Below are 13,640 nucleotides of genomic sequence, written 5' to 3'. Positions count from 1 at the left end.
CAGCTCTGCCAGCCTGGCGGCCACGTGGACAAACACTGCACACAAGCCACTGCTGGATTTTTGTGGGTTTTTTTTTCTTTTGACTACACCATCTCAGCACTGTGAACTAGGTTTTGTTTTCCTTGAGGGTGTAGTATGGTCAGAACCACTAATAAAAGCTGTTTGAACAGCATTGCTGTGTATGAGCCAGGGGATCCTGGGCACAGCATGGGGGAAGATTGTGTCAGGGTAGGGGGGTTTCTGTGCTGGGGGATTATTTCTGTGCTGGGAACTCTCCCCAGCTCCTGCGTCCCTGCAGGAGGATTCCCAAACAAGGAGGGAACAGGGGGATCTTTAATGGGAAGGGAAGGAGCTGGAGTCTGGCTGCTGGAGCTCCACTGGGCCAAAGGCCAGTGGGAGCCAGTGCAGCAGGGCTGGGCCAGTGGTTCCAGTGGTTCTGCTGCTAAGGCAAATCCAGCACTCCTGTTCCTGGGTTGTAACAGCTCTGAGCTCCTCCAGAACAGGCTGCTTTTCCCTCGCCACTGTTGGGAGCCCAGTGCCTGCAGGATGCCTGTTCCTGCCCCTCCCCTGCTGCAGCACCAGCCCAGGGACTAAACCCATGTGGGGGCAGCAGCCTGGTGGCCTCTACTCACTGTGTATGGAAGAGACAAACACAAGGAATGACCATGGGCACCCATCCCCTCTGAGAAGCCCCCAGACCCCCCCTTCATACCACAGCAGCTGCTGCACCAGGGAGATGCAAAGGGCAATGAGGGAACAGTGGCATTGCAGCTCAGGAGGCTGCTGTGGCACAGGAATTGGTGTGCCAAACAGCATTGGAGGGCTCTCTGTTTACCCATTCTGTGCCCGTTAGTGCTTGGAAAACATAAATCCAGGAGGGATCTAGCCCCTGGCCTGTCCTGGAACCTGCAGTGTTCAGCCCTGGCTGCCATGGATGCTTGCTGCCCTTCAGCCATCCCCTGCCTCTCTCCTGTTGCTCACAGCTCTCTACCCACACTTCCCCAGCCAGGGCAGGTAACCACAGGCTGGGCAGCAGCTCCTGCAGTGCTCCTGCCCAGCCCTGTGACAGTCCTGGCCTCAGCTCTGGCTGAGCAGAGCAGTACTTGGAAAAACAAGCTTACATTGCAGAGATGCTTTAGCAGAGTATTTATTCAATGCCAGAGTGAAGAGCAAAACTCAGTACAAACAGCACCTCAGTGCCTTGCTCGCTGCTGCACCGAGCTATGGGTGGAGAGTTCACAGTTGGGAGAGGAAAGGAGGCTGTTCCTTTGCTGTGTGACTGGACAGAGCAGGATGTGGAGCCTGTGTGCACACAGGAAGGAACCCCTAATTTCATGACAGAAAACCTGAGTACAGGGGTTTTGGATGAAGCTGGGGCACAGCAGGACACAGGTGCTGACCCTCCTGCTGCAGCGGCTGCTAAAGCCATCAGTGCCATTGTGACAGAAGCTGCCACCTCTGTCAGGTCTATCAGCAACCCCAGACTGGGAATGGCACAGACACCTGCCCCGGAGCTTCCAGGGGGCCCCAAAATGCCTCCCCCTGCAGCTCCTTCCAGCCCTGCTTCCAGGAGCGACAGCAGCTCCTCAGAGGCCCATCTAGGCCAGGTCAAGATTAGGAGCTTAATTTTAGACTCTGACATTTGGGTACCTGCTGCAGGGACAGAAGCTCAAGGAACAGACAGTGAACACCACCGAGTTCGTAATAACTCCAAGTGACCGTCCCCACTGCCTGTGGGGTCCTGGAGGAGCTGACCCCTCCATGGTGGGTCAGCCCCAGGGACAGGGAGCTTATTCAGCTGTCACTGCAGGCAGGAGGGCTCCATCCCCATCACCTGCAGGTGAATGAATACCTGCAGCACCTGTGGGTGTCTACACTTATTCACAGAGAACATACCAAAAGAACCTAAAGTGCCACGATTGGGTAGCATGGGCAGGAGGTAAGCTGTCCTCATGGGTACCCCAGAAAGGGACAGCAGATCCCCCACAATAAATACGTTCCCGATCCATAGCTTATTGAAGTGCTACTCAGAGGAAGACAGAGGCAAAGCCAGCACCATATGACCACCAGCCCTCCCCCCCTCCCAAGTTTAGAAACTGGCAATACCAATACACAGACCCTGGGGCCAGTCGGGCTCCCAGCCCTGGCCCTGCTGCCCCCTCACTGCCCCCCGTTCCTGCTGCCCTCTTGGGCAGAGGTGCCATGGGGAAGAGGCACTTGACATTCCAGAGCAGCCAGACGAGTTGCCCATGGAGCTTTGGGACAAACACACATTAATAAAATGCCAGTATTAAGAGTCCTGCAGTCAGGCAGCACAGCTGCACCATGGCTCCTGCCAAGCAGTCTGCAGCTGGCAGCTCCCAGTGTGTCTGGCCACGTCCCCAGCTCACACAGACCTACACTGAACGTGCCTCAGTGTCCCCTGTGCCCAGAGCTCACCCAGAGAGCTATGCCCAAGTAGCAATGCTGGTGAGAAGCTGTGGGAGCCCACCCTGCAGTGACCAGCTCAGCTGCTGCCCAACAGAACCACAACAGGGCCCCAGCTCTTATGTCCTGTCTGAAGGCGATGCTTCAAGGTGGAGGCGATTCCCGCTGCCAGGGCCCCTCCTGGCTCAGCCGTAGGATTTGTGTGCCTAGAGCTCATCTCTGTGCAGGGCTCAGGGCTCTGTGAGCTCAGAAGGAGGTGCTGCAGTGAGGAAGCTGCAGGAGCAGATGTACCTAGGTTCAGCTTTTCTGGTTCAAGAGCCAGGAGAAGAGCAGTTTCCTGGGCCGGGGCCTCCTGGCCTGCCGGATGCGCATGGCCCGTGGGGACCGCCACACCTTGATGGTGGTGTCATCACTGGCTGTCAGCAGCAGCTCCTGCTCCACTGGGCTGAATGCCACTGAGTTCACCACATTGTCATGCTGCAGCTTGGCCAGGCAGATGTTGTAGTGCCGGTCCCAGATGTAGCCGTGTCGATCCTCTGCCCCACTGGGGTGGAGAGACAGGGGTCAGGGTGTCCCACTGGTCCCAGTGTCAGCCCAGCAGCCCCAACACCCTGCCCTTCCCACTCCTGTTCTTCTGCAGGGATGGGGGCAGAGGGTACCCAAGCCCCTGTCTGCATGAGCTTCACACTGCACAGGCAGCTCCCTCTGGGATCCAGGGCCCCTCAGCTCAGCCCACAGTACCTGCAGCCCCAAGAAGGGCATTTGCCACCTGCCACCAAACACACCACAGCCCCATTTTTACCCTTTCCTCAGGGATTTACGGCAGGGTATTTACAGCAGGACCAGGGCAGCCACCCTTTATCAGCACTTTCCAAGTCAGTCCCTCTGCTCTTTCCAATCCCACTCCCTGCTCTCCTTCCAACACACAGGAGAGTTCTGCTCACCTGGCCATCCCATAGCAACAGGCCCAGGCCTTCCCAGATGCAGGATCAGGATCCTGCCCACCCCCTCACCTCGCTACAAAGTCCCTGCTGACGTCCAGGAAGATGAAGAAGCACTCCTCGTTGGGTGTGTAGGCGCGGTGTGCGCGCAGCGCTCGCTTCACCTCCTTCATGGTCTTCAGGTCGAACACGTGCAGGTCGATCTCCTCAGCGATGGGAGGCGGCTGCATCGGATCTGAAATGACGCAGTCCCGTGGCCAGGCCCGGCTGTTCACATACAGGTACCTTGGGGAGGGCAGAGAGGGGTTACCTGCACTGCACCAGAGCTCACAGAGCCCCCTGGCACAGCAGGGATGGAGCCTGCAGCCCAGCTCACTGAAATCCAGGCTGAAACAGAGAACAGGCTCCTGGAACACTCCTGGCCATGTCTGGAAAGGACAACTGCACCTGAAAGGTGACGCTAGGGCTCAGATCACACCTCTCTCATCTCACTGGAATTATCTTTAACGATGGGGCTGTCTTCTGGGCAGCACGTGTAGGGGGACTCTGCCCCTCTGCTCCATTCAGGTGAGACCCCACCTGCAGAGCTGCCTCCAGCTCTGGGAACCCAACACAAGAACGATGTGGAGATGCTGGACTCCAGAGAAGGCCAGGGAGATGCTCCAAGGGCTGGAGCCTCTCTGCTCTAGAGCCTAGGAGAGCTGGGGGTGTTCAGCTTGGAGAAGAGAAGGCTCCAGAGATACCTCAGAGCCCCTTCCAGGGCCTAAAGGGGCTCCAAAAGAGCTGGAGAGGGACCTGGGATGGAGAGACAAGACAAAGGGAATGGCTTCCCACTGCCAGAGGGCAGGGTTACATGGGCTGTTGGGAAGAAATTGTTCCCTATGAGGGTTGGAAGACCCTGACACAGGTTGCCCAGAGCAGCTGTGGCTGCCCCATCGCTGAAGTGTTCAAGGCCAAGTGGACAGAGCATGAGCACCCTGGAATAGTGGAAGGTGTCCCTGCCCATGGCAGGGGGTGGGGATTAGATGGTTTTTAAGCTACCTTCCAACACAAACCATCCTAGGATTCTATGGATGATCTACCTCAGGAACAAGACACATTGGTGTGGGCAGCTCCTCCACTCTCAGAAGGAGCCACCCTGTCCTGAGCTGGTTCAGGAATACATTCCTGCCATGGCTGGGGGCGAAGCTCAGCAGTAACACACCATCACCACCTGGATCAGCAGGCACCCAATCCATCCACTACTTCATGTCCTGGTCACCCCACAGAGCCTGTGAGCAGCTCTTGCCCACCCTGGCAGTTGCTGAAGCCCTCTGTGCTCACCGGTGGTCAGGGGAGAGGCCCATGCCGATGATGTGCCCATGGATGTCGATGACGTGATCCAGGGAGTCAAAGAACTCATCTGAGCGCCGCTCCTCCCCCAGCACTGGCCCTGCGGTCGTCATCTGATGGGGCAGGATCCTTTTAATCCCTGTGGGACACAAAGCAGAGGGAGGCAGTTCCACAGGCTGCTGCCAGCAGGGCTGGGGGAGGTCCCAGGCTTCAGGGAGGCGCTTCCCTTGGTGTGGCTAAGAAAGGAGAACCGGCTTGCTGTGCAAGGTCTGGGACAGGGCTGCTGTCCTGGCCAGGCTCCTTCAGCTCATCAGGTGGGCTGCACATCAAACCCCAGACAGGGAGATCCCAGTGCCTGAGGGTACAGCCAGACCTTGCCTCAGCCATCTCTGGAGCACATGGAAGCTGTGTTGGCCCAGGAGACACGCTAGTTGTAGAAGGGTTTTTCTCCGAAATGATTCCCTGGGCTGAGCCCATTCTCTGCAGTAACCAGCCTGGAGCAGCCCAGCAGATGCACGAGCTGTGGCAGGGTTTCCCCTGCACTGTCAAGTGCAGGTGGGAACCTGTCCCAGAAAGTTTAAAGAACAGACATTTAAACCCAAACTGTGCTCAAGTAATTTGTAGCTTCTGAACCTCCTGACTAAATGAGACAAGTGATAGGTCAAGCCCTGTCCCCTTCCAGCTCTGAAGACGTCCAAAACACAAATAGATTCACAAATGGTCCACTCCCAACAGCTTCCTGGAGGACCCCTGTGAGCCTCAGTAGCTCCTGGGCACACACAGGCTTCATCCTCCGCAGGTCCAGGGGGAGCTGGAAGGTGGCCTAGCCCAGCCCATCACCCTCTGGGAGGAATTGCTAACAATACCTTTGATTTTAGCCCCCTCCTGCAGCCCAGCAAGACACAGGTGACACCCCATTACAGCTCAAGTCGAAGGCCATTCCTAATATTTCTGTCCCTGAGCCTGGGACCTTTGAGACAGGACTGGTGTTCTTCCACCCCACCGGTGCTGCTCACCAGCATCTTCATCCTCACTTCCACAGCACCATGCTCCCTGTTCCAAACTCAAACACACAAGTCAGCAGGACAGGCTGCTCAACCTGGAGTCAGCATGAGAAATGGGAACTCGAGTTCACGCTGGAGCAGCACTGCATAGAGTGGGAGGTGAGCACAGAGTGAGCTCCTTCAGGTCCTGTGGGCACAGAGCAGGTGCACAGGGCCAGTTCTGCACACAAACCAAAGGGTAAACGAGACTGCAGTGACTCATGGTGGGACAGGAACTGAGGCAGTGTCCAGCCCTGCAAGCGCTGGCTTCCAGCCAGGGAGTCACAGAGCTCAAAGGCATCGCACAAATCCCTCAGCCCTGGGAGGCTGCAGAGGAATTGGGGAGCCCAAAGGCCCCGCCTCGGTGTGTGGCAGGCTGCAGTCTGAGAGGTGGCCTCAGCTCAGCCCAGGGGATCCAGGTGCTGCCTCAGCTCAGCCCAGGGCTGAGCCAACATGGCTGTCTGCAAACCCAGCCCACAGGCAGAAGCATGAAGCAGAGCTCATTCAGTCCAGGTCATATTCCTAACTGAAGTGGGCAAAGACTAAGTTGCTTAAAGCTCTGGACACTGCCTTCCCCCACCTAACTGGGCTGTACTGGTGTGGGACCATGTCATGGGAAAGTCAGGAGAGCAAGAAAGCAAGGCTGTAACTGTGTGAGCAGTGAAAAGAACTGAAACCATCTGGCTTCACAGCAGTCTTGTCTGGGAGCAGCTCCCTCCTTCCCCACACTCCTGGTCCTTTCCACCTCTCTGCCAGCTTTAGGGTTTCTTGGGGAAACAGCCAGTCTCCCTGCTCCTGCTCCCCCACTGAGGAGCCCCCCGAGGATTTCCTGTAAATTCAGGCTCTGCTAGACCTGTTGTCTTAACAGGGGTGCTGCAGGTGAGAGCAAGTGACATCCTAACACAGGACAAGGTCACCAGCAATGCCACGGCCTGGCGCATGCCGCACCTGCAGCACATTGCACCCCACTAGTACAACAGAGGAGGCTGCAACCTGCCCAGCCTCACTCACCACACAAACACTGGCTGGGGCAGTGAATCATCCCCTCAGAAACCTCCCCAGTCCCAAGTCTCTCACTGAGGCTGGATGCCCACACAAGGGTGGTCCCACCCATAGCAGAGGGGAGGCAGGCAAGGGGCAGGGGCACTGCACAAGTGACTCACACATCAACTCCATGCTGCTCAGACCAGCCCTGTCTACCCTCACAAGAGAACAGGACCAAGGTCCCTCCACACACTCCCCCAGGGCAACTGCGGTCCTGCACCCACTGCCGCTCATGGATGGTGTCCTTAATCAGAAGCCCCTTCTTGCTTTTCTGCTCAGCCCTTGCCATGACTTTAGCCACGTATCATGCTGGCAGTAACAAAACAACCCACAGGCAAGTGGAGGAGGTGAAACTCCCCACAGTGATGGGGCCTCTCAGAACCCAGAGCAAACCCCTGTTCACACCTCACAAACAGACAGCAGAAAGACCAAGTCTTTTCCTGACCCAAATCTCAAGCACAGTTGCAGCCCAGGCCCCTGGGGAGCCCTGGCTGTACCAGGCTCAGACCCAGCCTTACCTATCTGGTGCGGGGAGTAGGTGAGGCATCCTGTGGTGAAGATCAAGTACTTTGTCTTGCTGTTGCTGTCTGTGGGGAGCAGGTTTGGCTCGGGCGGTTTAGTTCTGTTTCGCACAAACAGCTCGGCCACCTTTGTCTCCAGCTCCGTCTCGGTCATGGCAGGCCTCACGTGGCCCTCCACGATCCCATCAAAGAGCTGCTGCAGCCCATGCTCTGCTGGCACACCCCCGGCATCTGGCAATTCCTGTACGGCTGGCTCCGGAGGCGGCTTGGGCTTGGCCCCTTCTTCCTCACTGTCACTGCCGAGATCAAAGACTGGGCAGGTGGAGGAAGCAGCCAGCTGCTCCTCGTAGTCCAGGAGCAGATCCGGGGAATCGTAGCGGCTGCAGTCAGCCACCATCACGGTCCGGATGGTGCTGGCATTCAGGTTCTGGATTTTGAACAGTCTCTTCACTACATTCACATTCTCAGACTCAATACCCTGCGAGCAGAGGGGAGAAGTGAGCAGGAACCACCCCAAGTCACTCCCACAGTTCAAACCAAGACCTGAGCTAACGCAGCGACACTGGCCCCCACAGATCCCTCCACACTGTGTGTGGGCCACTGACACAAGAAGGGGCCCCAGGCTTGCCAGTTCGCCTGTGCTCCTTCCTATCCTGGATGGAGAAAGAGCAAGAGAAAACATTCCTGCAGGCAGGCAGCAGTGGAGTGAGGAAGCACAGCAGCTGGGCAGCCCTGCTGCCACTGTACCCTGAGGCGATCAGCTGGTACTACCTGGTGCTTTACAGTGCAGGGCCACGAGCTGGACTTGACCCTTGTGGGTCCCTTCCACCTAAGGATACTCTACATTTTATGATTGACAAGGATTTCAGGAACAGGCCTCTGTAATAAGCGTGAAGTAGGATTCCTCTGTCCCACAACAGCAGTGGCAGAGAATCCCTGTGCTCCTGGAGCATGTTTGTACCCTTCAGCAGGGGCAGCTTGGTATCTGCTCCAGACACACAGAGCAGGTCCTTCTCTGCCTCACTGTTCCCAGCTGTACTCCTACACCCCTGTTATGGGCAAGGTCCTTCCTGGCCTCTCAGGGATGGAAGGTGTAAAGCTGCTGTAATGCCTCAGTGTAGCACAGAGATGTGGCTGTGGGAAAAGCCCTGCTACCAGAGGATTTTAGCTGGGGTCAGCATCTTGTTAAAATCACAAAACATAGGGATGTGCAGGTGTGGCACTGAAACAGAGGCAAAACGTGGGGAACCTGATTCAGCAGCCCAAGTGCTAGGGAGTGAACGAGCAGTTTGAGGCCAGCACACTCAGCTCTCCAAGTCTCACCATGGAATCAGAGACAGCATCTGGCCCAAGAAACCTCAGCAAGGCCAGGCACAACTGAGCTCAGCCTCCAGCTCACACAAACACCCTGAGCTACCAAGTGGGAGAAGGGCCATTGCTGGGACACACGCCAGGCTACAGCAGTCCCAGGACCCGCTTCAGACTATCAAGGACCTCAGCAGCCCTGCTGTTGGGCAATGCACGCTGTGGAGCACTGCAGCCAACACCTCAGCCTAATTAATGTGGCAAAAGTTAACGAGATCTGAGGGCAGAGTTAGAATATTGCACTGAGTATAATAACACTGAGCATGGAGAAACCTCATGCAAGGGTTGCCTCGAGCTCAGGATCCTGAGGGCAAGTCAGAGGAGACAAACAGGGAGGACAGGAGGATTGAGCCATTCTTCCCTGCAGCTTTCCCTCCCACAGGAGCCAGCAGGAAGCTGCACTGCCTGTGAAGCTGGAAGGAAGGCAGCTCACCTGGAAAGCATTGTTCAGCCACAGCACTGAGCAGGAGGTTATGCGTCCAATCCGATGCAGATTGCCTGATATCAAGTTGGTTTCGTTCAGCCAGCAGCCAAACACATCATAGGGCTTATTCCTCACCCTGGAAAGCAGCGTGAAGTTCTCTGGAAGGGAAACATGAGTGTGAGGCAGTGACTTCCAGCAAAAGCCCTCGAGGAACCGTGTGGGACACAGGAAGTGGATCCAGGTCTCTGTAGGAGGGGCCAACCCCCATCCAGCTCCCAGCCACTGCTACAGAAACAGATTATTTCTCTTTTCTCCAGAGATGTGTGATGATACCTTGCACAGAGGAAACCAAAATAACAGGGCAGTGCACAGAGCACAGAGCAATTCAACATCCCACCCTTTCCCTGAGCAGGGCCCAGAGCAGGCCCTGGGGACAAGAAGGAGTTAAACACATACAGAATTTCCCTCCCACCCCTGCGGCTTGGAGCCTCTCCAGCAAGGCAGCTATGCACTCCTGCTGCACTCCTGATTGCTGTGGGACTCTGCACAAAGATGGTGAGATAACAGTGGGGATAAGCCTCGTACACAGAGCTGCAGCAGAAGTGAAAGAGGCTCAGGTGACAACACCTCAGAAAGCCCTGTGAGACCTAAGGGTGAGACTAGGGCCACAAAGGTGACCTGAGAGCTGGATGCAGCCACTTTCCTCTGGAGATGGGCTGAGAGGGCTGGGTGTGTCCAGCCTGAAGAAGAGAAAACTCTGACAAGACCTTAGAGCTCCAAAAAGAGCTGGAGAGGAACCTGGGACAAGGGATGGAGGGACAGGACACAGGGAATGGCTCCCACTGCCAGAGGGCAGGGCTGGATGGGATATTGGGAATTAGGAATTGTTCCCTGTGAGGGTGGGCAGGCCCTGGCACAGGGTGCCCAGAGCAGCTGGGGCTGCCCCTGAATCCCTGGCAGTGCCCAAGGCCAGGCTGGACAGGGCTGGGAGCACCTGGGACAGTGGGAGGTGTCCCTGCCATGGCAGGGGGTTGGAATAAGCTGAGCCTTAAGGTCTCTTCCAACCCAAACCATTCCGGGTTTTTGTAGCTCTATGCCAAGCACCACATATGCCATAGGCAGGAGCTTCAAGATGAGTGATGTGGATAACCCTTGCCCACACTGGCACTTAGAAGAGAAGTGAGGGTAAATACACAAACACTGCCTCGAGGTGCTGCTGCAGTGACCCGAACAGAGTTAAGGCTGTCTGTGAGGTTTCCCCTCTAGAACTGTGATTGGAGCCCCTCAGCTGAGGAGTCAGGACGAGCTGAGACAAGGCTACTGCACACCCAAAGAAGGGAACCCCCTCACCCAGCACTCATATGCCCCAGGGAAGCCCCACTTACCCATGCTGATGACAGCAATCTCCCCCGAGGAGGAGTTGTGAGGCCCCACAAAGACACCGGATACCAGCAGGAGGGAGTCATCGGAGTTGAACTGGGAGAACTGAGTGTAGCTCCAGTTGTACGGCCTCATGTTGGAGCTGTGCTGCAGGGCGATGTCCAGCTCATTGCTCCAGATCTACAGAGAGATGGGACAGTCAGGAAGCTGCTGAGAAGGCTGAGAGTGGTTCTCCTTTATCTCTTCTGCCAGTATTCACCAGGACATGAAAAACAAACAGTATCAAAAACCCCATTTAACTGCCTTCTGCTCACCACATCCCTGTCCATTCCCCTGACAGAAAATGGAGAGGGGCCAGATGGAGAACTGCTGCTCCACTGGCCAGAGGAGAAGGTGTTCAGGCAGTGAATGGTGCTATCACAGCTGGATTTCCAGCATGGTCAGACAGATTCCTCCCAGGACAACCACTCAGGGAAGACATAATCCACTGCAGTGGATCATTATCTCCCCGGTCTTCATCAGACCCAGGGTACAACAGGACACTGATCTGCACCTAGAAAGCAAAGCACCTCGGCCACCTCCACACACACTCAGGCTGGAGCTCCACACAGCCCTCAAGGCTACATTTGCAAGAGTCATTAGTTCTATGGCTTAGAAGACAGCTCAGCACCCACAGGAACCAGCCCAAGTCCAGGGACATCTGGTCAAATCTCTCCACAGACTTCCCAAAGGCTGCTCAGGGCTAAGCCCCACTGGACCAAGGCTGCAAGAGCTCGACAGGGCACCTACCACTTTACCTTGACCGTGCAGTCTTTGGAGCATGATGCAAACAGGCAGCCAGAGTGGGAGAAGCTCAGGTGCAAAACTTGGTCATTATGCTCCTTCAGGGCCTGCACCTCCACACAAGGGATGGTGTCGTAGAGCCTCTGGAACTCATCGTACCACGAGACAGCACCTGCAGCACAGAGCAGGGACACGGGGCAGAAGTGTGAGGGGAGGGAAGCAGAGCTGGGCTGAACATGGCACCAGGCTCTAATAAACCAATCCTGGCTCCTGTGAGCAAGGCCAGGAGCTCTGCTGGGGCACCAACCCAGGGCTGCAGCTCAGCTACCAGCCCTCAGCAGCTTCCCTACTCCTACACACAAAAACCCCTTTCTTCCAGTATACACACAGCTCCACACCACACTTCTGCTTTCCAGCACTGGAGCAGCCCAGGCAGAGGTGCTGGCGGTCAGACCAAATCAGTCCTGAGAAGGAACGTGTGTGCCAGCACAACCAAATCAACCAGATGGGACAAGAGGGAAGCTGCTCCTCACCATACCCAGCTCTGCGCTGATTACCTCTGTCTTGTCTGACACAGAATTAAGACAGCTCCAGAAAGGGTCTGGGACCAGGAAAAAAAATCTCCACGAGGTAAGAGACTTGAAAAAATGAAAGAGAAGAACAGAAGCTGGGCACAGTGTGCTGAGCACAGCCTGGGGCACACTCACGGGAGTCTTACCGATGGACAATAAAAAACAAATAAAAGAAAATTTTTAATGGAGGGCCCGGCCAGGCAACCTACAGACTTCTTGTAGCAGCAAATCCCAGAGAAGCAAAGAGGATTAGACATGTATATGGATAAAGGCCAACTTTCCTAGTGACACTGAACAGGACTGAAGGATTTTTTGGAACACGCTGCAGCCCGGGAGGCACCTCCTCCTGCAGGCAGGGACCAGCTTGCTGCCAGCACATCCCACTGCTGCTCAAGGCTTCAGCCCCCTCTGAACCTCCTGGTCCTAGCCCATCCAGCTGCGAAAAGCCTGGGCAGGCCCCATTTGGCCAAGCAAACCCAACATTTCATCTCACAGACCTACTGGATACCATTCCTCTAACCATGGGGCTGCCCAGGGCAGCCCCCAAACTCATGCTCCAGCCCCTGCCCACACCTGCCAGCTGTCCCTGCCCTGCTGCCCTGTGCAGGGTGCCCACAGCTCCCTGCCAGGGAGCCCCTGAATACCTTACTGAGCTACACCAACTGCTTGATCCTAATTAGTGCTCAAGAACAGGGCTGGCAGCTGACTAAGCAGCTCCAGGAGGCTGGGAGGGAATGAGCCTGGTCAAAAGGCTTCAGAAAAACCCTAAAGAGAACATCCTCAGCCCCATGGAGCTCCCAGGTTCTGCAAGAGCAAAGTCACATAGCCTGGAGGAATCCCATCAACATCCACCTCCCCTGAGAGCCCTTCTGCTGTGGTGTTCCTGCTGCTCCCACTGCCTGATCCTTGGCATTTCTTCCTGCCCTTCTGTAGCCACTGCAATTGCCAACCCAGGGTCCAATTCCCTCAGCCACAGCTGGGGCCCCCTGCACAGCCCCATAACACACCAGGATTGGGCTGCTTGGGAAGAAATCCCCCTGTGCAGCAAGGGCCCCTCTGCCAGCTCCCAGCTGGTGTGACAGAGCCGGCTGATCCTTCCAGACTGCACCAGACTGCTGCCAGCACGGGATGCTCAGCAGGGAGCAGAGCTGTGATCACACGACTGCCACCCCCAAGCCTTCTGACAGCTTGGCCAGGGACAGCCCTGCCAGGCTCTGTCAGCTCCTGTTGGAAGCCCAGATCAAGTCCAACCTGCCCTGGTGCTGTAGGGCAGCTGCTGGCTCAGCACACGTCCCCAGTGCTGTCACAGGGCCACACATCCCCCAGACAGCACAGGTGTCCCCGCAGAGCCCAGCCCCTGGTGCTTGTGGCAGTGCCTGCTCCAGCTGGAGAACGGACAGAGCTGCAGCAGAGGGGCTGCCACGTCCCAGAAAGGCCAAGCCAGCCGTGATTCCACAGATGCCATGAAGGCTGGGATGCAGCCGCCTGTGGTGACTCACTGCAACTGCCGGGATCTCCTTGGACAGCAGCTACAGAGAGCACCTGCCTAGAGAGCTCAGGAAACGTTTCTGTGAAAAGAAGGGAAAGGCAAAGCATTTTCAGCCCTTGGACCCCCATTTCTGAAGGGTCTGGGCAGACCCAGAGCCCTTTCCGTGCACATCTCAGCCCAGGGCTCTGTGGCACAGCTGAGGCACCGCGGTTCGGGGCTTCCAGCACCCGGCAGCGGCGGGCAGAGCGAGGGGAGCGCGGGCTCCGTGGCGGGCTCACGGCAGGCGCCGGCCCCCGAGGAGCCCCGCGGCCCGGAGCGC

At 56.6% G+C, this 13,640-nt stretch overlaps 1 protein-coding gene across 1 annotated transcript; it reads right to left on the bottom strand.

Annotated features, from left to right (window-relative positions):
• Positions 1-1,131: 1,131 nt before the first annotated feature.
• FBXW5 (F-box and WD repeat domain containing 5) lies at positions 1,132-13,568 on the bottom strand. The gene is made up of 8 exons (XM_031059261.1): positions 13,332-13,568; positions 11,275-11,432; positions 10,483-10,657; positions 9,107-9,255; positions 7,306-7,786; positions 4,692-4,839; positions 3,441-3,653; positions 1,132-2,971 (listed from the first exon to the last, which is right to left on the bottom strand). The coding sequence occupies exons 1-8, from the start codon at positions 13,447-13,449 to the stop codon at positions 2,725-2,727; spliced, it is 1,689 nt and encodes a 562-aa protein (XP_030915121.1). The 5' UTR covers positions 13,450-13,568; the 3' UTR covers positions 1,132-2,724.
• Between the last annotated feature and the right edge of the window lie 72 nt (positions 13,569-13,640).

The sequence above is a fragment of the Geospiza fortis genome, unplaced genomic scaffold, assembly GCF_000277835.1.
Source record: "Geospiza fortis unplaced genomic scaffold, GeoFor_1.0 scaffold85, whole genome shotgun sequence".
NCBI classification, from domain to species: domain Eukaryota; kingdom Metazoa; phylum Chordata; class Aves; order Passeriformes; family Thraupidae; genus Geospiza; species Geospiza fortis.
This window is presented reverse-complemented; position numbering and strand designations above follow the sequence as displayed.

What these genes read in the sequence shown, in the direction of transcription:
- FBXW5 (XM_031059261.1), bottom strand. Translation starts at nt 13,449, where the DNA reads ATGGGGGTCCAAGGGCTGAAAATGCTTTGCCTTTCCCTTCTTTTCACA. An exon ending in GATTGCTGTCATCAGCATGG is followed by an intron (nt 9,256 to 10,482) that starts GTAAGTGGGGCT and finishes TTTCCCTTCCAG; the next exon opens with AGAACTTCACGCTGCTTTCC. An exon ending in CTACTCCCCGCACCAGATAG is followed by an intron (nt 4,840 to 7,305) that starts GTAAGGCTGGGT and finishes TGTGTCCCACAG; the next exon opens with GGATTAAAAGGATCCTGCCC.